Source organism: Pipistrellus hanaki, assembly GCF_964339955.1.
Source record: "Pipistrellus hanaki genome assembly, chromosome: 1".
Lineage (NCBI taxonomy): Eukaryota > Metazoa > Chordata > Mammalia > Chiroptera > Vespertilionidae > Pipistrellus > Pipistrellus hanaki.
In genome coordinates, this window is record NC_140503.1 from 188,990,343 (window position 1) to 189,016,588 (window position 26,246).

A 26,246-nucleotide genomic window follows, 5' to 3' on the forward strand; every position below is an offset into this window, starting at 1 on the left:
TGTTAGATGAGAGCTCTACAGATACCTCGGGCAGCCAGGAAGATGAACAAATGGGTTCTAGAGCAAATTAAGCCTGAAACATCACTGGAGGCAAAAAATGAAAAAGCTTACTTTGGGCACATCTTACTTCCCAGACCATCATGCTGGGAAAATAGAAGACAGCAGGAAAAAAAGGAAGACCAAGTAGGAGAAGGAGTGACTCCATGAAAGAAGCTATAGGCCTGAGTCTACAGGAGCTGAGCGAGTCTGTTGAGGACAGGACATTGTGGACACCACTCAGTCATAGTATTGCCATAGAGTTGGACTCAGAGCCAACTGAATGGCATGTAATACACATATGGAAATGCGCTTCTGGTTGCAGCTATTTTCTTTGTAAAAATTGAAACATCATCAGCTCAGAGTGAGAAAGGGAAGAAGATGTTAAAAGTGTAAAAGAGAAAAAGATGTGGAAAATAGGAGACTGGGGGAGTCAATGGGCTAGGGAAGGGGAGTAGAACAAGTAATATTGCTGCTCCCTCTTGAGGTGGGGACCCAGGCATGAATTTTAAGTGTGATAGTCATCATGGGTGTGTATTCTCTCTAACTACATTTAGCTGCTCAGGCTCAATGTAGTCCAGTGGTAAACTGGATTTAACCTGGATTGAGGTAAGAAGAATAAGGTAGCTGTGGTGAATGCAGAGGGATGGTTGAAAGTATGGGTCATAATCTTTCAGTCCAGTGCAGTGGAGCTAGGGAATTGTTGGCACCAGAGGGAAACAGTTGGAGGTGGTAGTTGGAAAGTGGGAGTCTGGCTATTGAGATCATAGAGAGGGTAGAGCCATTGGTAATAATGATATCCTATCTAATAAAAGAGTAATATGCAAATTAACCATCACTCTGCTGCACCACAAGCCACGCCCACTAGCCAATCAGGAGCAACTATGCAAATTAACCCCAACCAAGATAGCTGTGGCCACGGAGCAAGCAGGAAGCTTGGGGTTCCCCAGCAATGGAGGAAGCCTAGCTTTTTCCACACCCTGGCAGGCACAGGCTTCCACTCAAAGCTACAAAGTTTCAATTATAGGAGATAAATAAATCCCAGATACCAGGGCCTCTGCTTGGGTCACTGGGGGATGTGGCTGGCCTGCAAACCACTACAGGCCCCTTGCTCAGGCTGCCCCATGCCCCAAGGGAACCCCTACCCTGATCCGGGACACCCTTTAGGGCAAACCAGCCTGCACCAGGCCTCTATCCTATCTAATAAAAGAGTAATATACAAATTGACTGTCACTCCAACACACAAGATGGCTGCCCCCATGTGGTCAAAGATCCTGCCCCCTTGTGGACAAAAGATGGCTGCCACAAGATGGCTAGCAGAGGAGGCAGTTGGGAGGGACCAGGCCTGCAAGGGAGGGCAGTTGGTGGCAATAAGCCTGCAGGGGAGTGCACTTAGGGGTGACCAAGATGTCAGAGGAGATAAGTTGGGGGCAACTGGGCCTGCAGAGAGGGCAGTTGGGGGGTACCCAGGCCTACAGGGGAGTGCAGTTGGGGGTACCAGGCCTGCAGGGGAGGGCAGTTAGGGGCAAACAGGCTGGCAAGGAAGCAGTTAGGCATCAAGCAGGGGGTGATCAGGCTGACAGGTAGAAGCAGTTAGGGGCAATCAGGAAGGCAGGCAGGTGAGCATTTGGGAGCCAGCAGTCCTGAATTATGAGAGGGCAGTCAGACATCCCTCGAGTCTCAGATTAGGGTGGGCTGAAGGACACCCTCCCTCCCCCGTGTACTGGGCCTCTAGTCTAGGTTATAATAGGGGACAGCATGACTGAAGTAGGTTGCAGGAAAAAGTCATTAGGAAAGAAACTATCAAAGAACTAAGAAGCCATGGGAATGAAGGACTTTCTACATAACTATTGAAGTCGCTAGAATTATGGTTGGGATGGTGTTGGACTTAGACAGTGAGTAGTGTAAAAGAAGACTGAGGGAATGATGAAGCTCTGGGGAGGACTGCACTCAGGAAGGGTAAGTTTCAAGGTTGGAGGAAGAAACAGTGATCTGGAAGTAGCAGCTGAGAACTGAGGATACCTGTCTCACCTCCAGGCCCTGAGAAGGATGCTGTTGAAAAATAGGGACCACTAGAGGGCAGTGTGTTCAGGACAGAGTTTAGGCCTCAGGGTGCACTGATGCTCACCGTGTTGGAGTGAAATCACCTGAAGAGCTTTTAAAATAATTCGATGCCTGGCCCCATCCCACGCAATTGAAATGGGAATCTCTGGACATGTTGGGCAGCTGTTTCCTCACATTCTGATCAACATCTGATATTATTAGATATTTTAATTTTTGTCCATTTCAGGGGTGTACAATGGTGTTTCCTGGTTGTCTTAATTTGTATTTCCCATACCCCAATGAGGATGTTTTCCTTATCATATGTTTGAGCTATTTCCATTTCCTTTTCTGTTACCCATCTGTTTATATTCTTTGCTAATCCTCTCATTGGGCTTGTTAGTCATTTTCTTATTGATTTGTGGAAATTCTTCATATATATTGTATATTAATCCTTTATGGCTATATGTATTACAAATATCTTTTCCAAACTGTGACTTGTCTTTTTTTTTTTTTAATGCAGCAGAAAATTTTGGTTTTAATATCAACATTTAATATCTAAATTATCCATGTAATTTGTCTTGTATATTTTGAGTGATATCTACAATGTCCTGTCCTGTCTCTTATAATTTTTTGGGAAGCCGAAGTCCCAAACCAAGGTGTTGGCAGGACCACTAGATTCTGGGGGTCCTACGCATTTCTCTACTTGTGGCTGCAAAATTCTAATTTCTGCCTGTTTTCAGAATGGCCTGCTGCTCTCTCCCTCTCTCCCTGTATCTTCTGAGTGAGTCTTATGAGAACATGTGTTGTCTTCTAAGGCACCATGGTGTAATGCTGAAGCATACAGACCCAGTGGATAGGTTGCATCTGGGTTCAAGCCTCCAACTCACCCCTGGCCAGTGGTGCAACCTTGGACAGTTAACTAACTGCTACTCCTCTTCCACCTTAAGCAGAGATAATGATGGTTATCTTATAGCACTTTTATGAGGCTCGAGTTAAGATCACCTATGCAAATGACTTACAGACAAGGTTTTCTTTTTATTTAAAATTTTTTTAAAATACATTTTTATTGATTTTTTACAGAGAGGAAGGGAGAGAGATAGAGAGCTAGAAACATCTATGAGAGAGAAACACACTGACCAACTGCCTCTTGCACACCCCTTACCGGAGATGTGCCCGCAACCAATGTACATGCCCCTGACCAGAATTGAACCTGGGACCCTTCGGTTGACAGACCGATGCTCTACCACTGAGTCAAACCGGTTTCGGCACAGACAAGGTTTTATAGAAATGCTGTCACACTCTCCATATTGTTCTGTACTTTGTTATTTTTTAAAAGTATTTCCTAAAGTCTTTCCACCACAGAATGCAAAAGGTAAAGCTTGCAATAGAAGTCCTTTGTATAATGACTTCTCTTCTGTATCAGTCACTGTTGCAGCCACGTTATACTCATTATCTCCCCTACAAATCACAAGTTCTCACACACATTTTGTGGACGAATAAAAAGTTTCTCTGTGAGGTTAAGCAACTTGTGCAGCCAGGGCCACACAGCTCGTACCGGTCATCGTGAACATGGTCAGCCCAGTACTGTCTGATTGTTGGCTGTGCTCTCTTCCACATTTCCTGATTTTTGTCATCTTCTGAAAGATACTTCTCAGAATTACAACAGCTGCAACAAGAATAGTCTCCTTGTTCCCCCAAACCAACATTATTATGCAACACCCTAACGAGCATTTGTTAAAGTCACTGTGAGATGTGACCATATCTGCAGTGATGTGTGTGTGTGTGTGTGTGTGTGTGTGTGTGCTCACAAAGACATTAGTCCAGTGTTGCTTGAATTTTCCTCAAAGCCACACCTGGCCCCTCTCCCCTCTACCTTTTTCCAAATCTGGCTTCCCCGTGTCACAGACAGGCACTGCTCTCTCACTGTCTCCTTTGGCTGGCCATCTATTTACTGGCCCTCCTTAGGCCTGAGAAGACTTCCTCTTATGTTTGATGAGTAAGAATGAATGGTAAGAAGCTGGTCTTTTCCTTCCTCCTGAAAGCAGAAGTGATTCTTGCCAGATATTCAACTCTGTCATGGGTCAAACTGTAGGGCCTTACCTTGCTTTTTTGCAACAATGAATTAATGCTTGCTTTCAGTAACAATGAAGACTGGGATTAATTATAGAATGGTTATTTTACACGTATGTTCAGTTCTTTGCAGAACCTCAAGTAAGTGGAAAGTGTTAGGAATAGGGAAGTCTGGCTGCCTGAAGTCTCTGATAATCCAGACACCTTCTTTTTGTATCAACCCTCGTTTATATTGAAAAATAGAGTGAAGGAATAAAATGGAATCACTATGATCAAGCTGCTAAATTACTGAAATCAAGTATGTTGAGGCATTGAGGAAATGATGCGATTCTTGTTTGAAGTAGCCTGAGAACTTTGAACTTTTCTTTCTTCTTTGGAACACTTGTGGGTTTTTCTAAACTCTAAGACCCTTTAATAAATTTTATCAATTATTTCCAGCCAAAGCCTCCAGACTTCTTTTTGAGTACACGTGACAACATCATTCTAAAATTATTCTAGAGGTAAACCAGGCACTCTCCTTGTCTCATAATCATATCAAAATTACAGCTGAACTACAGAACCATCATTCAGAATCACCTGAAATCTGGCTGAATGGAAGCCCTAAAACTATGGAATTAAAGAAGAAGCCATGTTGAGACTGGTAGGAGGGGTGGAGATGTAGAGTGGGCTGGTCCAACACCCATGTGTGGTGAATAAAAATTGGGAGAAACGAGGAGAATCCAAGATGGCTGCTCGGGTACGCACCTAGCCGCAGCCGCACGCAACAATTTCAATAAAATACAACTAAAATATAAAATGGACATTACCCAGAACTACAGGAAAGTCAACTGACTGGAAATTCTACAACGAGAAGCAAGGAGAAAACCAGAAGGAAGCACGGAGGAGCTGTAAAAGCCCAAGGTACGGAGACATCCGGCGCGCGGAGAGGACGGAGCCGGAGAAGAGGGAGGCCGAGTGCCTGGCGGGCGTTCCCTAGCGGGAAGGAGATAAACACTCGGACTCTGCTGGGCCCCCAACTGCTCTGAACCCCCGTTCTAGGCCAGACCCTGGGGACCCAGGCTCATCCAGAGGGAGCTGGGCTGTAAGGCGGAACCCGGGAAAGCGGTGAAAGGAGGTCCCAGAGGCGCGCACACAGCGCGCAGAGAAGGGCCGGCCGGCTGTGCCGTAGGACTGCCCTGGCGGGAAGGAGACAGGGGTTCCAGACTGCTCTGAACGCCACCTCCAACTCCACTTCCAACTGAACTGAACCCCAGTTTCGGGCCCATTGTGGGAGAGCTTACACTGTTTGGTAGCAGGCGAAAATCGAGGGCACCTTTCTCTCAGAGGTGCTTGCAACAAGTACTGAAGGACCCTGAGTCTCAGGAGTCGCATAGGGCGGGGCTGACGGAAGCCGAGGCTGTAGGCTCCACCCTGAAACCCCGCCCCATCAGAAAAGCTGCCTGCGAAAATGCCTAAACCAAATAGATCACAAACGAAAGAAATGGAGGACAAAAAGCAACTGGATATAGAGTTCAAAACCACACTTATAAGGTTTTTCAAGAGACTCCTAGAAAAGGCCGATAAAATAAATGAGACCTATGAGGATATGAAAAGGGATCAACAAGAAATGCTAAGGGATCAACAAGAAATAAAGAATACATTGTCTGAAATAAAAAATATTATACAGAGTCCTAAAAACAGAATAGAAGATCGCAAGAATCAAGTCAAAGATTTGGAACATAAAGAGCCAGAAGACACTCCTCTGCAGAAGCTAGAAGGCAAGAGAATCCAGAAAATTGAAGGTAATGTAAGAAACCTCTGGGACAACTTCAAACGATCCAACATCAGAATCATGGGGGTCCCAGAAGATGAGAGAGAGCAAGATATCGAAAACATACTGAAAGAAATAGTGACAGAAAACTTCCCCCACCTGGGGAAAGAATTGGACTTACAAGTCCAGGAAGCACACAGAACTCCAAATAAGAGGAATCCAAAGAGGACCACACCAAGACAAATCATAATTAAGATTCCAAGAGCAAAGGACAAAGAGAGAATATTAAAAGCAGCAAGAGCTAAGCAGGTGGTTACCTATAAAGGAGCACCTATACGATTGTCAGCTGATTTCTCAACAGAAACCATGCATGCCAGACGGGAATGGCAAGAAATATTCAAGGTGATGAATAGTAAGAACCTACAGCCAAAAATACTCTACCCAGCAAAGCTATCACTCAGAATCAAAGGTCAGATAAAGAGCTTCACTAATAAAAAAAAGCTAAAGGAGTTCATCACCACCAAACCAGAATTATATGAATTGCTGAAGGGGGTTCTTTCAGAAGAGAAAGTAAATAAAGATAAAAATTATGAACAACAAATACGTAACTATCAACAAGTGAATCTAAAAACCAAGGAAATTTAAAAAAAAAAAATCTGATGAACAGTATTAACTGTTGAATACAATAGAATCAGAGGTATGGAAGGGGAGTGAACTGATGATTCTTGGGGAAAAGGGGAGAGGGGAATGTGGGAAGAGACTGAACATAAACTGTGCACCTATGGATGAGGACAATGGGGAGTGGGGAAAGGGCAGAGGGTGGGGTGGGAAGGGGGGAAAAGGAACACTTGTAATAATATGAACAATAAAAATTTATTTTTAAAAATGCAGCAAATATTTGCCTACTTATTATGTGTAAAAAAAACTCTGAAAGATATACGTAACTATCAACAAATACGTAACTATCAACAAGTGAATCTAAAAACCAAGGAAATTTAAAAAAAAAAAATACGTAACTATCAACAAGTGAATCTAAAAACCAAGGAAATTTAAAAAAAAAAAATCTGATGAACAGTATTAACTGTTGAATACAATAGAATCAGAGGTATGGAAGGGGAGTGAACTGATGATTCTTGGGGAAAAGGGGAGAGGGGAATGTGGGAAGAGACTGAACATAAACTGTGCACCTATGGATGAGGGGATATAAAGATTCAAAACACCCCTCTAGCCCTTTTAGTCATTTCTAATAATTCCAGATGTTCAAGTAAAAAGGAAGTAAACCTGATTTTTTTGGTTGTCATATCCAATTTAAGCATCGACGAGAAGTTACTTTGATTCTGAATGGAGAAAATCAAGATTCCATAGTTTTTTTCTAAGGGGAGATCACTCTGCTTTCTAACAAAATGCTATTTTTCTGCTACTCAGCTACTCAGTGAGAATGTAACAGCAATGGCTTCTCAAATGATTGTTCACCAGAGGATGATTCTTATATTCTCTTGCTAGGCAATAACTGTAAACAGATGGCACTGTGTGCAGGCAGACAGTTCCTTACAAATGCCAACTGAGCTTAAAGGCTCCTTCCACACTTTCCTATGTGTGAAGCCAAATCTCATATGACATAAAGGAGATGCTTTTCATGCTTCAGAATGCTGGCTGATCAGTAAATACATATTTTTTTAGAATACCTTGGAATGATTATATATTTAACCTTGGCTCAAGCAATGTAAGCATGTCTATACAGCTTTGCTCTGAGTCTGTAACAACAACAATAAACCATTACTCTTCAAAGTGAAAAAAAAAAAAAAAAATTGGGAGAAACATCTTAGCTGTGGAAGTCGCCCCTGAGGAGCGAGGCAGGCTCCCCAGCCCAGGGTTCCAGTGGAGGCTGAGGCTGAGGGAAACAGAAGACTGCTGGAGTCCCAGGAAGTTCCTCTTAAAGGGCCCATGCACAAACTTACTTGAACTCACTCCCTCTGAGTTCCAGCACTGGGGCAGCAGCTTGAAAAGCACCTGAGACATACGTGGAAAACCGAATTGTTTCAGCACCAGGGTGAAAGCTGGGTGTCAGCTTTCTCCCAGATAGATGTACTTGTAGAGGCCATTTTTTTCTTTGGTAAGACCTCCCCTCACAGAGCTGGCACTCTGGCGTCATATCTGAAATTCCATCAATCTAGCTAACACTGTTTGCCCTACCCTGGAGAGTCCCTGAGACTCTTCTCCACCCAAGCTGAGCCCACCCAAGCTGTTTCCAGTGACTTTAGCATACAAATGAGGGGAGAAGGGGAGGCAGGAAGAGATTAGCCAAAAAATCTTATATGCATACTAGAGGCCTGTGCATGACATTCGTGCACTCAGTGTGTGTGTGTGGGGGGGGGGGGGGGGAGTCCTTCAGCCTGGCCTTTGCCCTCTCACAGTCTGGGTGCCCTTGGGGGATGTCCTACTGACAGCTTAAGTCTGATCCCTGTGGGGAACAGCCTAAGCCACAGTTGGACATCCTTAGTGCTGCTGCGGAGGTAGGCCTCTGCACTCGCCAGCCATCAGCCCATCTTGTGGTTGAGCGGCACTCTCCCTGTGGGAGCATACTGACCTGTGTTGTGCATCTGCCCCTGGTGGTCAGGGCATATTATAGCAACTGGTCATTCTGCTGTTTGGTCTATTTGCATATTACCCTTTTATTGTATAAGATATCCATTACCTATGGGCACAGACAATAGGGTGGCAAAGGCTTGGGGTGGGGTGGGAAGTGGGTGGAAGAGGGCAAAGGGGGAATAAAAGAGGGACATCTGTAATACTCTCAACAACAAAGATTAAAAAACAAACTGAACAAACTAAAAAAAAAAACCACAAAGTGATACAAAGCAAGGACCTACAACCAAGATTACTCTACCCAGCAAAACTATCACTTAGAATTGAAGGACAGATAAAGAGCTTCCCAGACCAAAAAAAAGCTAAAGGTTCATCATCACCACACCAGTATTATATGCAATGTTAAGGGTATTCTAGAAGAAGAAGAAGAAGAAGAAGAAGAAGAAGAAGAAGAAGAAGAAGAAGAAGGAGGAGGAGGAGGAGGAGGAGGAGGAGGAGGAGGAGGAGGAGGAGGAGGAGGAGGAGGAGGAGGAAGAGGAGGAGGAGGAGGAGGAGGAGGAGGAGGAGGAGGAGGAGGAGGAGGAGGAGGGGGAGGAAGCCATTAAAAAGAAGCCATGTTGAGACTGGTAGGAGGGGTGGAGATGTAGAGTGGGCTGGTCCAACACCCATGTGTGGTGAATAAAAATTGGGAGAAATATCTTAGCTGTGGAAGTCGCCCCTGAGGAGGAGGAGGAGGAGGAAGAGGAAAGGAAGAAGAAATATGAACAATAAGATGGCAATAAATACTATCTATCAACAACTGACTCTAAAAAACTAAATGAGCAAGCAGAACCTAAGCAGACTCATAGATATAGAGAACATTCTGATGGTCGCCAGATGGGAAGGGGTTTGGAGGGGCGAGTGAAAAAGTTGAGGGGATTAAGAAGTGCAAATTGGTTGTTACAGAATAGCTACGGGGATGTAATGCATAGCATAGGGAATATAATAGCAATATTCTAATAACTATGTATGGTGTCAGATGGGTGTGAGATTTATCAGGATGACAACTTAATAAGTTATGTAATGTCTAATAACTGGAGTGTACACCTGAAACTAATATACTATTGTATGTCAACTGCAATTGAAAAGTAAAAAGAATTTAAAAATAAAAATAAATATTATTCTAAATGTCCTTTAGAAAATGGATTAATTAGCCCTGCAGGGTCTCAGTGTTATTTATTATTTCTAGGATCTAGAATTAAAAGCCTCTAATAATACTAAACGTTGGTCAGAATGTGAGGAAACAGGATGCAATTCCCTTCAGGTGTGGCTATTTTTGTATCAACTACTAAACTTTTCTTGAAAATTGATTTTTTTTTTTAAATGTCGGACTTAAGCTTATTTTATTTTAAAGTATATTATCTACCTAGGATAGTGCTCCAAAACTGCTTGATAACCGTAGTTGCAATTACTTTGGAAAAGTTAAGTATAGTGATAATAGAAAACAGGCCAAGTTCAATAACTTTGCACTCTGGTGACAATTTCATATCCAGGCTACCGCTCTTACATATAAATATTACCTAAAAAACAGTTTTCTTCACACTGAAGCGGCCATAACTTCTTGCTCAAATGAATTAAAATTTCGGTGACTTTTTTAGTCTGTAGCCCATAAAAGCCTGCTGAGTCATATGCTTTGCACAGTGACCCTTGAAAGGGAAACGCACACGTAAGAGCAATTCCAGGAAGGTCCACCAGATGGCACAGCACTGTCTGTGCAGTATTGCTTTACTTAAACTGAGGACTTCCACTTCCTCAAGCACTTACTTTTCTGCCTTTAAGACGCTGTTTTCTTCTGAGAAAGAAATCTGGGTAAGTAAGCAGGCTTTTGTAGCTTTTTCAAATTATGGCATAATTACTTCAAATAAGCAAGAAAATGCTAACGATTGTCTAAGAATAGGTAACGTTTCTTTGACATTTTTGCAAGATGATTTTAAGTGTGTGTGTGTGTGTTTTCTTTAATGTTGCAAATGTCCTTTGAAATAGATAAGAAAGGTAAAGATAGGACTATCTCCCAGAGGTTCAAAAATAGCACGTGTGGCCATAGTTAAGGGAAAAACTAACCGATGGTATTTATTTCTTCTGCGTTTGTCTACTACATTTTCTCTTTTCACCTTTCTCTAGTTCTTTGTTTTCAGTAACACTTATAGTACTTTATGCCACTGCTACGGCACCTATTACATATTATGTATCTTTATAGCAGGCATGAGTGCTTTATGTCCCCTGTCACATGATTCTATTGTATAATTGCTTATTTGTATCTGTCACTAATTTCTAAGCATTTGGAAAGCAGGGACTATGCCAGTGCTAGTCATCTTTCTTTGCCCAGCACCTAACACCCAGCGAAGTCCTGGCACATACTGCACTCTGAATAAATAGTTATTAAACCAAGGAAGTGGCAGGGACTGACCGAGGACTGGCCTTTCTCTACGTCTCTCACCTAAACTTTGACAAATAAAGCAGCGTTTCTCTTGCTCACTTGTTGACTGGATTATGGAATCACTCTTACCTCAATGTTTTTCTTATCTCCCCTTTCTTGTAGTCTTCCTTTTCATAGATCCTATCCACTCTGGTGTTTTTCTTGAAATAGAGCTTCTTCCATCTGTCTTTTTCCTCTCTCTTTTCATTCGATGCATTAAAGAAAAAGAAAAAAACAACTTTTCATCCTACTTTTTACTTCCTGGAAAAAAGGAAGTGAATTCTGTAATCATGTGCTCTCATCTCCCGTTTTCTACCCCTTTATTTTTTCTTATATATAAAAGCTCCTGGCTGGCTTGTTAAATGTATACACTGGAACTGCTTGAGGGTATAAAGGCCCCTGAAGGAATACTACCTTTGGGGGGCCGGGTGCTGTAAGGGCAGCTGATCAATTTTCTCTCATGGTGGCTAAGTTTCAAGTCCCTGAAGACAGGTACCAGACAGGGACCTCTAGGCAGGTTCTCATTCATAAATGTCAATTATCAAGTATTGTGCGGAAGGAGTTCTTTCTTTATACAAAGAATACAAGCATGTTTCTTTAAATATAAACTATTTTTACATTAGCTGTACTTTAAGACAAACCTTTTGTGATCAATAAAAGATGTTCAAAATTAGAAATTTTGGAAATATACAAAGCATAGGAAAGAAAATTAACTTTATCTAGGATTCAGAAACCTAGAGATAACTACTATTAGAATTTGATATATTTCTTCCCATTCTTTTTGCCCCTGGGCTTTGTGTATATGTCAGGTTTTCCTCATGTTTTGCAAAATTAGAGTCCTAGCACATATACAATTTTGTATTCTTATATTCACCTAACATTATATTGTAGAGATTATTTTTTCCCAAAAGTGCAATATTTGAGACAGCATGGGTGGGCGACCAGGCCGGTGAGGGGGCAGTTAGGAGTGACCAGGCTGGCAGAGGGGGGCAGTTGGGGACAACCAGGCCAGCAGGGGGCAGTAAGGGTTGACCAGGCCGGCAGGGGGGGGGGGGGGGGCAGTTAGGAGCGACCAGGCCTACAGGAAGGGGGAAGTTGGGGGCAACCTGGCCAGCAGCAGGGAGCACTTAGGGGTGATCAGGCTGGCACTCAGAGGCAGTGAAGGGTGATCAGACTGGCAGTGGGGGGACAGTGAGGGATGACCAGGCAGGCAGGCAGGTGAGCAATCAGGAGCCAGTGGTCTAGGATTGTGAGAGGGATGTCCCAGATTGGAGAGGGTGCAGGCTGGGCTGAGGGGACTACCCACCCCCCGCCCATGCACAAATATTGTGTATATATATATTATATATGTACAAAATTTATACACATTAAAAGGGAATTAATTAAAGGAAATATTTTAATATTGCTATTTGCCCTTTCTCTATAATAGAAGTGTCAGAGATTAAAGATTAGTAAAATGTACATGAACATCTTCCTCCTGTCAGAGTCTGGGGCACACCGTGGGACCCAGATTCAAGTCCCTGCCCACCCACGTGCACCTTGAAATCACATGAGACCCAGACCCGGCCAGCCCCACCCCCATTAGGCTAGATCCAGACCTGCCTGGCCCCACTCCCGTTGAGCCCTGCTGGGCTGGGAGCGCAGCGTCAGGTCCCCCAGCCCGGTGCTGGCAGGGGGTGCAGCCTCAGGTCCCCTGGTGCACCCTCAGGTCTCCCAGCCCAGTGCCAGGATGGGGAGGCATGGCCTGAGGTCCCCCTTCAAGCCCCGCTGGGCGGGGGTGCAATCTCTGGTCCCCCACCCCAGCCCAGCACCACACAGCCTCAGGTCACTGCTGATCATTCATTACGGCTTGTTACAGGAACCCCATCTCCACTGGGGGTGCAGCCATCTTGTGATGGCATGATGGAGTGAGGGTCGATTTGCATATTACTTCTTGATTATATAGGATACACACACACACATATTACTTCTTGATTATATAGGATACACACACACACACACACACACACACACACACATATATATATATATATGATTTTTTTTTAATCCTCATCTGAGGACAAGTTCATTAATTTTTTTAGAGAGGGGGAAGGGAGAAAAAGAGAGAAACATTGATTGATTGCCTACTGTATGCACCCTGACCAAGGATCCAACCCACCACCTTGGTATGTGCCCTGACTGGGAATCGAACCCACAGCCTTTCAGTATAAGGGACGATGTTCCAACCAACTGAACCACACTGGCCAGGGCAGGGTAAGAATATTTTAAATAAATTTTATTATATGTGACCAAATTGCCCTTCAGAAAGATAGTACTAATTTTTCATTTCTGCCAGGAGTAGTAAATGAGAGCTGTTTGTTCTGCCTCCCTCTTCCACTTGCAAGGACTCTTGTGATTACATTGGGCCCATCCAAATAATCCAGGATATTTTTCCTATTTTAAGATCAGCTGATTAGCAACCTTAATTCCAGCTGGAATGCTAATTCCCTTTTTCCATGTAACAGCATATTTGCAAGTTCTGGAATTAGGAAGTGAACATTGCTGTGAAGCTATTATTCTGTCTAACATAGTCCAATCTGCTTGTGAATTTCGGAGATTCCTCCTGGTTTCACTTCCCTAAGAACTTTCCTTCTCGCTTTTACGTGTGTGTGCCTTTTCTTTTATCATTTTGGGGATTTGGTAAGGGGAGGAGGCTGGAGCATGTGTACACCATCCAGTTGACTCTCATAATTCTAATTCAAAATGTGGTTTTCTTTTTAATATGTTTTTTTAAAGTTGATTTCAGAGAGATAGGAAGAGGGAGAGAGAGGAAGAAGTGGAATTGCTGGATCATAGGGTGGTTCTAATTTTAATTTTTTTTTTTTTCAGGAAACTACTGTTTTCAATAGTGGCTGCACCAATTTACTAGTACATTCCCACCAAGAGTGCTCAAGGGGCCCCTTCTCTCCACATCCTTGCCACCATTTGTGATCTCTTGTTTTTTTTTTGTTTTGTTTTGTTTTGTTTTTTATACATCAGCCTTTCTCACAGGTGTAAGGTGACATCTCATTGCAGTTTTAATTTGCATTTCCCTTGATGGTTAGTCATATTGAACATCTTTTCATGTACTTGTTGGAGGTAGTTTGTATGCTTTCTTTGAAAAAAAAAAAAGTCTAGTTAGGTCTCCTGCCCATTTTTAAATTAAATTATTTGTTTTGTTTTAACTTTTTTTGCTGTTGGGTTAGATGAGTTCCTTATATATTTTGGATATTAACTCCTTATCAGATATTTTGGTTCATAAATATTTTCTCCCAATGTATAGGCTGACATTTCATGTTGTTGACTGTTTCTTTTGCTGTGCAAAAGCCTTTTCATTTGATATAGCCCCACTTATTAAAAAATTTCCCTTTTGTTGTGCAGATCCAAAAAATTACTTCCAAGACCAATGTCAGGTTTTCTTCTAGAAGAACCTAACATTGTGTTTTCTTGCAGGAGTTTTTGTTTGTTTATTTGTTTTAGTTCTTAAAAGTTAAGTTTTTAATTTATTTGGAGTAAATTTTTGTGAGTGGGATAAGATAGGGGTCAAATTTCATTCTTTAGCATGTACATATACAGTTTTTCCAACACCAGTTATTGAAGAGACTGCCATTTCCCCATTAAGTATTTTTTGCTCCCTTGTCAAATATTAGTTTGTGCCTGGATTTCTTTCTGGGCTCTCACTCCTGTTCCATTGGTCTGTGCGTCTGTTTTTAACATTATACTGTGTTAATTATTATAGCTTTGTAATGTAGTTTGAAACCAGGAAGTGTGATGCCTTCAGCTTTGTTCTATCTCAGAACTGCTTGGCTATTTAGAGTCTTTTGTGGTCCCATATGAGTTTTTAAATTTTTTTCCTTTTTCTGTGACACATATCATTGAAATTTTGATAGCTATTGCATTGCATGTATAGATAGCTTTGGGTAGTATGGACATTTTAGCAATATTGTTTCTTCTGATTCAAGAATGCAGGATATCTTCTCATTTATTTGTCTTCAATTTCTTTCATCAATGTCTTATCCTTTCAGTGTATAGGTCTTTTACCTTCCTGGTGAAATTTATTCTGAGATATTTTATTCTTTTGATGAAATTGTAAATGAAATTATTTTGCTTATTTATTTTCCAGGTAGTTTGTTGTTAGTATATAAAAACCCAATTGATTTTGTATCCTGCTACTTCACTGAATTTGTTTATTAGTTTTTTTTGTGTGTGGAGTCTTTAGGATTCTCTACATATAAGTTCATATCATCTACAAACAGAGATAATTTGACTTTTCCTTCCCAATTTGGATGTTTTTTGTTTCTTTTTATTGCCTAATTACTCTGGCTTGGACTCCCAGTATATTATGTTGACTTGAAGTAGTATGAGTACTTTTTGCCCAGCTTTTAAAAAAAGCTAATTATACTTTTAAAAAAAAATTTAATGGCATATGGTTAAAAGTTCCTTACCCACTTCCCTTACAGCCTATCCCAATTGAGCACCAAAATACCCATGAAAACACATAAACACTTGAAAACCCACCTTGCCACCTAAAATTAAGAAAGATAGAAAATTGCCGGGACCGGTTTGGCTCAATGGATAGAGCGTCGGCTTGGGGACTGAAGGGTCCCGGGTTCAATTCCGGTCAAGGGCATGTACCTTGGTTGCGGGCATATCTCCAGTAGGGGGTGTGCAAGAGGCAGCTGATCAATGACTCTCTCTCATCGATGTTTCTAACTCTCTATCTCTCTCCCTTCCTCTCTGTATAAAAATCAATAAAATATATTTAAAAAAAAAAAAAGAAAGATAGAAAATTAATGGCAGGATCCAAAAGCATCTACATTCATGAAAAAGTAACTGAGGTGTATTAAGGAAAATCCAGTGTATTCAAGTTTTGTCTCAGGAAAACAGACTCCATGACAAATGGTATGAACACATTTTGTCCCTTTGTGTTTGTCTCTCATTCAAATACCAAGGATGAGTAGCAACCAGGTCATTACCCAATGGCACTGATGTGAGTGGATCAGCCACTACCTTCTGCCAGCCACTATCCTACACTTCTTCATCACACAATCACTGTGTTTAGTAAGTAGAGGTTTGAGAGCAATTACCCACTCTTTATATATCTTAATGTATATTATATTTCTAGGATTTGGATGCATATCAAGATGCTCTGAAGAACAGCAAAGGCCCTTCGGGGGATCCCATTTCAACATCATGACCAAGGACAAAGAACCCATGGTCAGGAGCTTTCACTTTGTTTGCCTGATAACCTTAATAGTTGGAACCATAATCCAGTTCTCTGCTGGAAGCGAATTTGCAGTAAATAAGTCAAACAAAGGCCTTACTCATGTTCCAAAAGACCTGCCACCCAAAACCATAGACTTAGATCTGTCTCAAAACTACATATCCGAGCTTCACCTCTCCGACATCAGCTTTCTTTCGGGGCTCAGAGTTCTGAGGCTTTCACATAATAGACTCCGGTACCTCAATATTAGTATTTTCAAGTTCAACCAGGATTTGGAATATTTGGATTTGTCGCACAATCAGCTGCAGAAGATATCCTGCCATGCTATCACCAGCCTCAAGCATTTAGACCTCTCATTCAATGACTTCAGTGCCCTGCCCATCTGTGAGGAGTTTGGCAACATGACTCAACTGAATTTCTTGGGATTAAGTGCTAAACATTTACAGCCATTAGATCTGCTACCGATTGCTCACTTGCATCTAAGTGGCATCCTTCTGGAGTTGGAAGGTTATTATGTGAAAGAACATGAGACAGAAAGTCTTCAAATTCTGAATACAAAAACACTTCATCTCGTTTTTCACCCAAATAATTTCTTCTCTGTCCAAACAAACATATCAGTTAGTAATCTAGGGTGTTTACAACTGAGTAATGTTAAACTGAGGGATGGGAACTGTCACATTTTAATTACATTTTTATCGGAACTAACTAGAGGTCCGAACCTACTAAATATTACCCTCAACAATATGGAAACAACTTGGAAATGTTTGGTTAGAGTTTTTCAATTCCTTTGGCCCAAACCTGTAGAATTTCTCAATATCTACAATTTAACAGTAGTTGAAAATATCGGTAAAGAAGATTTTACGTATTCTGAAACGTCTTTGAAAGGGCTGAAAGTTGAACATGTTACAAACAGAGTTTTTCTTTTTTCACAGACAGTATTATACACTGTGCTTGCTGAGATGAACATTATGATGTTAACCATATCAGATACGCCTTTCATACACATGCTTTGTCCTCAAGCAACAAGCACATTTAAGTTTTTAAACTTTACCCAGAACGTTTTTACAGATAGTATTTTCCAAGAATGCTCCACTTTAGTTAGATTGGAGACACTGATCTTACAAAAGAATAAATTAAAAGACCTTTTCAAAGTAGCTCTCATGACTAAGGATATGCCATCTTTGAAAATGCTGGATGTGAGCGGGAATTCCTTGGAATATGATGGACGCGACAGAAATTGCACTTGGGCTGAGAGTATAGGGGTGTTAAATTTGTCTTCAAATATACTCACTGACGCTGTTTTCAGATGTCTACCTCCCAGGCTCAAGGTTCTTGACCTTCACAGTAATAGAATAACAAGCATCCCTGAAAATGTCCTTGGTCTGGAAGCTTTGCAAGAACTCAATGTTGCTGCCAATTCTTTAGCCCACCTTCCTGAATGCGATTCCTTCAGCAGCCTCTCTGTACTGGTCACTGACTATAATTCCATTTCCAACCCATCAGCTCATTTCTTCCAGAGCTGCCAGAAGATCAGGTCCATCAGCGCAGGAAACAACCCATTCCAATGCACATGTGAGCTAAGGGAATTTATCCAAAGTATAGGCCAAGTTTCCAGTGAAGTGGTAGAGGGCTGGCCTGATGCATATAAGTGTGACTATCCAGACAGCCATAAGGGAACCCTACTGAAGGACTTCCATGTGTCTCCATTATCCTGCAACATAGTTCTGCTGATCGTCACCATTGGGGTCACTGGGCTGGTGTTGGCTGTCACTGTGACTGCCCTCTGCATCTATTTTGACCTGCCCTGGTATCTCAGGATGGTGTGTCAGTGGACCCAGACCCGACACAGGGCCAGGAACATACCTTTACACGAACTTCAAAGAACTCTTCAGTTCCATGCCTTTATTTCATACAGTGAACACGATTCTGCCTGGGTGAAGAATGAACTGGTGCCTTGCCTAGAGAAAGAAGATATACGGATTTGTCTCCATGAGAGAAACTTTGTTCCTGGCAAGAGCATTGTGGAAAATATCATCAACTGCATTGAGAAAAGTTACAAGTCCATCTTTGTTTTGTCCCCCAACTTTGTTCAGAGCGAGTGGTGCCACTATGAACTCTACTTTGCCCACCACAATCTCTTTCATGAAGGATCTGATAACTTAATTCTGATCTTGCTGGACCCCATTCCACAGAACAGCATTCCTAGCAAGTATCACAAGCTGAAGGCCCTCATGGCACAACGGACTTATTTGGAATGGCCGAAGGAGAGGAGCAAACACGGACTTTTTTGGGCTAACATTAGAGCTGCTTTTAATGTGAAATTAACATTAATCACTGAAAACAAGGATGTGAAAACTTAAAAATAATTTTTAAAAATAGACTAGGAAACCTAACCATCATAAACATGGGTCCTATGAACACCCTGGTATTAAATTATTGTCTAGACTCTAGATGGTACTGGCAAATGTTCAAGAGAGACTTCACACCGGGCAGATGTGACTCAGTGGTTGAGCATCGACCTATGAGCCAAGAGGTCACGGTTCGATTCCTAATCAAGGCAGATGCAGGGGTTGCAGACTTGATCTTCAGTAGGGGGTGTGTAGGAGGCATCTGATCAATGATTCCCTCATGGTTGATGTTTCTCTCTCCCTTCCTCTCTGAAATTAATAAAAATATATTTTTAAAAAAAGAAAAGAAAGACTTAACAACAGCCATGTTTTAATTGAGTTGGGGAATAGGCTGGGGGCTGAGATGGTGCTCAAACCTGCTTGATGTGATGACAGATAACTCAGTCTCCTCTGGTTTAGCCATTGTGTTACAAATCAAAACAGTCTCATTTGAGTAAATGCTCAGTCACTCAAGGATCTTTCATCTCCTAGACTCTGCCAAATGCATTGTGTGTGAGCAGGAGTTTATAGAACTTCCTGGTAGCATAGAATGAGTCAACCTCACCACAGTATGCAGTGGGCCTTGAGGTGTCCTGTGCATGCTCATTGGTTCTGGGTGAACTTTGTCTTTCTATTCAACTTTAGAACTTGAAAAAAATTATACCAGTTATGAAAAATAAAGGCACGCTTTTTCATCACATCCGAAAAATCATTTGTTATATTTTTGACCTAGCTACACAGATATGCAGGAGTTTGTGTATATAAAGGGAACAATAGCCTTAGTCATAGGTTGTTGAGGCTAAAGACATGGATTTACCTGCTTGCCAAAAAAATGCAGAGCCAAAATTATTTTTAACTGTTAATTGCATAGGACATTTTGGTGCTTTAGAATTTTGCAGAATGCTTCAAAGCTGACAAAAGAGACATTTTAAACAGAAAGGTCTCTACTCTTATGACCTCAGTTAACCTTAATTACCTCTTTAAAGTCTCTATTTCCTAATATAACTATACTAGAGGTCTGATGCATGAAAATTTGTGCAAGAGTAAGCCTTTCTTCCCCCAGCTGCCAACATTGGCTTCCTTCTGGGCCCCGGGACCTGGGCTACTTTGCTCTAGCTGCCACCACCAGGCACCTGGGAACTGGGTTTCACTCCAGCCCTAGCTTTGTCTGGAAGGATATCCGGAATGATGCCTGGTCTAATTAGCATATTATTCTAACCCCTATGCCTGCCTGATGCCCCTAACTGCTCTCCCCTAGGAGCCTAATTGCCTGCCTGCCTGATCACCCCTAACCACCTCTGCCTGCCTGCCTGATCCTCCCTATCTGCTCTCCCCTTCTGGCCTGATCATCCCTAACTGCTTTCCCCTGCCAGCCTGATTGTCCCTAACTGCCTCTGCCTTGGCCCCTCACCACCATGTCTTTGTCCAGAAGGATGTCCAGAAGACGTCCAGTCTATCCGGTCTAATTAGCATATTACCCTTTTGCTAATATAGATTCTAAGGAACCAGGGGGTTAGGGGTTCAACATATAAATTTTGGAGAGGACACAATTCATTCCATAACAGATAACTATACAGATAAATTGAAAAATGGTGACAGAGATTTTTAGTTGTCACCAGTATCCATTCTTCCTTTATTTATTAAATATATTTTTATTGTTGATAGTATTACAGATATCTCCCATCTTCCCCTTCCTCCCCTCCTCCCATCTCTTACTACTTTATTGCCCATGTCCACAGGCTATGCATGGAAGTATATAAGTTTGTTGGTTTAATCTCTTCTCCTCCCACCAACCCCACATTGAGGTATGTCAGTCTGTTCCATGCCTCCATGCTCTGGCTTTTATTTTGTTGGTCGATTCGTTTTGTTTATTAGATTCCACAAATAAGTGATACCATGTGATATTTGTCTTCTCAATTTGGCTTTTTCTTCACTTAGCATAATATTTTCCAGGTCCATCCATGCTGTCCCAAAGGGTAAAAGATCCCCTCTCCCCCCCCCCCTTTTTTTTTTACAGCTGCATAGTATTCCATAAGGTAAATATACCACTGCTTTTTTATCCATTCATCTACTGATGGGCACTTCGGCTGTATTCTACTCCATTTAATACTAGGATGTGAGTTTTTATCAGGGCTAACCAGCTAGAGGTGACATTTCCCAGCCTCCCTTGCAGCTTGACGTGGACACGTGACTAAATTCTGGGCAATGAGATGTAGCTGAAAGTTAAGTGCCACTTGGGCTCATGTCTCTAAGGAAGATGGGTCTTGTCTTCCCACTGGAAAAGAGGTAAGAATTGGAGAATCTGTCTAGTACCTGGAGACAAAAGCCACATGTTGGCAACCTGCCCTCATCCTGCCATCTTGTTTGGCTCAAGTCAGCCTCTCAGCAGGTCCTGAACTGCTCGTTTCTTGTGTGAGAGAAAAGTAAACTTACACCTTGTTTAAACCACGCCACTTTTGGATCCCGCTGATACAGCATCTTCGTCTGCACCCCCATGAGTGCAGACATGTATAACCCGCAGGCAGTGGCACAGCCTTTGAATATTTCCTGACTATGTACATGAGAGAACAGTGAGCATGTTTCACGCTGCAGCCTGGAGCGGAGCCTCTGCCATCCTGACCAAGCCACCAATATCTCTCTCCTGTGCGAGGGCAACCACCTCCCAGCCAGCCTCCTTGTTTTTTACTCCTGCCTTTACGGTGTAAAGTCTATTAAGCCATTCCCCTGCCTACAACCTGTGAATGACCTCCCCCTGCAGTGAGAACAAAGGTCAAGTTCCTCATCGTGACCTGCTGCCTGGGTCTGGGTCTGCCTTCCCTCCCCTCTGCATCTCCTGGCGCTCTCCCCCCGGCCCACCACATTTCAGCCACAATCGCCTTTGGCTGTTCCCTGAATGCCACACCTGGATTCCCACCTCTGCCTCTCTGCTCCCGGTAGTTGCCCCTGGGATCAGTCTTTCCCAGGAGCATGCTTAACTTGCTCTTGACCTTTGTGTCTCAGCTCAAATGTCACCTCCTCAGAGGGGCCTCCCTGTGATTCCCAATCACTCTGTCACGTTGCTCCCCTTGGTTTTCTTTACAGCGGACGTCATGGTCTGAAATTATCTGGTTGACTTGTTTTCTGTTTTTCCTCTACTAAAATATAAGCTCCAAGAGAACAACTACCTTCCATGCCTTCTCCACTGCTTATGCCCAGTGCTGAGAACAGTGCATAGTAGATACTCAGTAGAAACTTGTTGGATGAATACATAGCTCCGAGTGGCCACAAGCATCAAATGTCTTTGAAGTTTTCATTTTTATCTTTATTTATTTATTTTATTATTTTATTTTTTATTTTTTATTTTTTTTATTAAATTATTATCTGTGTACATATTTTACCATTCCCCCCCTCTCATTCATACCCTCCCTCCCCAGAGTTTTGTGTCCATTGGTTGTACTTATATGCATGTATACAAGTCCTTCAGTTGATCTATTATTTCCCTCAGATCTCCCTATCCTCCCCGCTGTTTCATTTTTATCTTTAAAAATCCCATACAAATAGAGCATCCCCCCTCAATCATGTTAGCGTGGAGTCTTCACATGCCCCCAATTCCCTTCCATAGTTCAAAAAGTTTGCATTAATACATTTTCAGATATTAACACTTTGATGATAATAAAAATTAGGTTCCTTAGTAAGGTGACAGGTTGGAAGGGATGGGACATGGCCAAGGGGATTAGGGGGGCTGCTAGGATGAACCCTGCGGAAAAGCCTTTGGGCCACCCCAGGGCAGCGTGAGGGTCCTGGGCCTGTGGCTGCGAAGGTCCTTCAAAGGGCAGGTGCTGTGGGTGCTGACAGGGCTCAAGGGAATAAAAAGGGGCAGAGAATACTTACTGTGCTTAGCAGATAACTTGCAGAAAGCTTGTAACCTTGAGCACCGCATGGCCAAGATAACCACTAGCCGTCTGACTCTGGGAGGAACCAAGGACAGACCAGACCCTTACGTCAGCAGAGCGGCTTGCAGCCAGCAAAAGTTAATAAAAACCTGTTTTCCCCTTCTGCCTTGGCCAACTCCATTTTGTTAGACTCAGCCCACCTACACCCAGGTGCCTGGAATAAAAATCTCTTTTGATACATTATGGCCTCATGTCATAGGTGTGCGACACCGGCCCACTCTGAACCTTTCATTTGGTGCCAAATATCCTGGAAGGTCTAGTGAGGGGTCGGGTAAGAGCCATTACAGGGTTCCAGCAACCAGGCACTTGGCATTCAGAGACTGTGATTGTCGGCTCCTGAGCTCCCTTTGTGTCCGGGGAAGGCCCCCAGCCACACTTCTGCATGGCTGAGCTTCTGCTGAACTTGTGACACTTACTTGGGCCCCCCTAGCCTTTCTCCAGACTGGTCTGGGTCATGCCCATGACTGGATAGTGGACCTATCAACACGAGGCATAGATTCATAGGTAAGTGGCTCTAGCCTGTTTTCTCATATCTAGGACTGTCCTGTAAGTTTGGGTTTGGAGACAGGCTCTGGCTGTTGCTGTACGGCTGGCCTCACAAAAATCCAGCGCTGGTTGAGACAAGTCCTCCAGGGGAACCAAGTTCCCTCGCCCACTCTCCTGATAGAAATGGTGTCACAGAGGGAGAGCTTCGTCTGTTTCTTATGAACATTAGAAGACAGGGACACCTTTTTCAGCCTTAACTTCATGGAGAACAGACCTTAAGCCCTAGCTTGTCACCATGGGGAAGCTCACCATAGGCCTTTCCCCCACACCACACTTTTGCATAGGACTTATACAAGTTTGACATGCTTGCCCTAAGTGATTTATTTTTTTACAAGAGGCCCGGTGCACGAAATTTGTGCATGGGGTAGGGGGTGTCCCTCAGCCCAGCCTGCACCCTCTCCAATCTGGGACCCCCTCAGGGGATGTTTGGCTGACAGCTTAGGCCCCAAACTGGCAGACATCCCTCTCACAATCTGAGACTGCTGGCTCCTAACCACTCGCCTTCCTGCCTGCCTGATTGCCCCTAACCACTCTGCCTGCCAGCCTGATAGCCCCCTAATGGCTCCCCTGTTGGCCTGATTGATGCCAAACTGCTCCCCTGCCAGCATGATTATCCCCAACTTCCCTCCCCTGCTGGCCCAATAGCCCCCAATTGCATTCCCCTGTGGGGCAGAGGGGACTGGAGGACTGAGGCTGAATGAGGCAGGGTTGAGGGGTCTGGGTGCTGCCATCTTGTGGCTGTGTGTGCCTCGATCTTGTGAGGGTGTGGCAGTCAGTTAGCATATTCCCTCTTTATTAGATAGGATTGCAATACTGTCTGGCCTCAGTCTAAATTAAAATGGCACTTTTGGTTTCCAGATCCTAACTGACCTTGACAATTCTGCCTTAAGCAGGGCAAGTGGTCTGAGCCCCGTATATCAAGGCTTTTTTTGTACTCAAGGACACAACCTTTTCTCTGTAACAGCTGCTCTCCCTCACAGATTTTCCTTCTTCATTTTAAGTCCCCAGAGGATCTCAAATCCTCCTTCTCCTTCACCACTTTTGATCTTGCCAACCATCCCCCGGCCCACTCCGAATCTTTCAGATGCAGAATTGGAAGTAAAAGGACACCATGAGCAAAGAAAGCATCCAATTGGTAGCTTTGCTGGGTGTGTTTGTTTTTCTCAGCTTCCATAACAAATTACCACAAACTGTGTGGCTTACAACACCAGTAATTGGTTCTCTCACAGGAGGCTAGAAACCCCAAATCAAGGGGTCCACAGGGTTGGTTCCTTCAGGAGGCTCTGAGGGAGAAATGGAGGCTTTCTCCCAGTTTCTGGTGGTTGCCATCAATCCTTGGCATTGCGTGGCTTGTAGCTGCATCACTCCACTCTGCTGTGTCTTCATGTGGCCTTCTCCTCTGAGTCTCAGCATCTTCTTTTCTCTCTGTCTCTTCTAAGGACACTCCCATCAGATTTATGGTCCTCTTTAATCCAGTATGATCTTGTCTTGATCCTTATCTATAATAATAAAAGTATAATATGCAAATCAACCAAATGACTGAACAGCCGAACAACTGTCCGGACGACCTTCTGGATGATCATGCTATGACACACACTGGTGCCAGGCCAGCCAAGGTGGGTGCAATGTGATTGGTTGCTAGGCCCTGCCATTGCCCCATGATCACCCGTAGAGGGAAGCCCAGGCCACTGGCCAGTGGGGCAATCAATGAGGAGGGGGGGGGGAGGTGCAAAAAGGAGGGAGAGCTCTGCGATAGCTCCACAGAGTGAGGCCCAGGCCACCAGCCAGAGACACTATGGTGGATGTGCGTGGCTGGCCAGCGATCACCCCACAGAGGGAGGCCCAGGCCAGCCAAGTGATCGCACCCCATGCCTGTCACCCACAGAGGGAGGTGACCAGTGGCAGGGGAGGAGGGCAGTGCTCCACAGATGGTAAGCAGTGGCAGCAGCAGGGGCAGTGCCAGCTGCTGGCAACTGGGGGAAACAAAGCCCCAATAGGTCCTGATTGCAGGCCAGGCCTAGGGACCCTCCCGAGGGGTCTTGGATTGTGAGAGAGCACAGGCTGGGCTGAAGAACACACCTCTCCCCCTGTGCACAAATTTCATGCACTGGGTCTCTAGTATATATATATATTTAGTACTAAATGTCCATTAGTTTGACCTTTCAACCAGTTGCTATGGTGTGTACTGACCACCAGGGGATAAATGCTATGACTAGTAGGTTAGTTTACTGCTGGGTCCAGCCAATCAGGATTGAGCAAGACAGGCTAGACACACCCTGGAACCCTCCCACAGTCCCTCCCTGGCCCTGATCATGCACCAGTGGGGTCCCTCGGCCTGGCCTGTACCCTCTTGCAATCCATGTACTGGGCCTCTAGTTGTCAATTATATTTGCAAAGAACCTATCTGTCTATATAAAGGTCTAATATGCAAATTGTCCCCAAGGGAGTTTGGCCAGGAGACCGATCGCTCGTTATGACATGTGATGACCAACAGGGGGCAGTGCAGAACAAAGGGTGGCCCAGGCCGGCAGCTGGATGGCCCTAATTGGCTCTGATTACCGGCCAGGCCTAGGGACCTTACCCATGCACGAATTTTATGCCCCTAATTTTCAAATAACGTCACAGTTTTCAGTTCCAAGTGGATGTGAACTTGGGGATGGGGGATTGTTACTCAATCCATTACCCTTGTGTTGGCATGGCTGTCTCAGGTGGATGTGGCAACAGGGGTGGGGGGTGGGGGGAATGCTAACTCAGGGAGAGAGAAGAATATGAAAAAAGTTGCTTGGAGAGTCAGAAGAGCAAAAAAGAGAAATTGGCAAAGAGAATAGAATGATGGGTGTGAGAGAATGGGAGGCAGTGACCAGATGACTGCGATATAAGCGGGAAGAGTGTGAGTTTTAATGAGAAGGTGAAGACAAAACAATACTGGGAAATGGGGAAGTCAACTTCCCTCTAGATTTCTGGAGATTGATTTGATTAGAAAGGAATGAGAATAAATTGCAGGCAGGGCTTTCTAAACCCACAAATACTTTCTGAGGGTTTTAATTATAGCTATCTGCGAGGAATCTCAACAGAGACAAGTTGAAATATGAAGTTGTATTTATTTTCCTCTAGTCCTTCTATCAACTGGATTCTGAAATTCTCCCCTTCTTATCATAATCTTAATGATATCATGAATAGATTTCATTCCCTTCCAGTT

The 26,246-nt window shown here is 43.4% G+C and overlaps 1 protein-coding gene and 1 long non-coding RNA gene across 2 annotated transcripts in view; one reads left to right on the forward strand and one right to left on the reverse strand.

Moving 5' to 3' along the window:
• Positions 1-26,246, reverse strand: part of LOC311631384 — a 134,307-nt gene that overhangs the window by 64,087 nt on the left and 43,974 nt on the right. The gene's annotated exons all lie outside the window — the stretch shown is intronic.
• TLR6 (toll like receptor 6) lies at positions 10,224-19,708 on the forward strand. Its single transcript, XM_084900635.1, has 2 exons — positions 10,224-10,333; positions 16,084-19,708. Exon 2 carries the CDS (start codon positions 16,152-16,154, stop codon positions 18,540-18,542), a length of 2,391 nt encoding a protein of 796 aa, XP_084756761.1. The 5' UTR covers positions 10,224-10,333; positions 16,084-16,151; the 3' UTR covers positions 18,543-19,708.

Coding starts and splice junctions, on each gene's coding strand:
- TLR6 (XM_084900635.1), top strand. CDS start 16,152: ATGACCAAGGACAAAGAACCCATGGTCAGGAGCTTTCACTTTGTTTGC.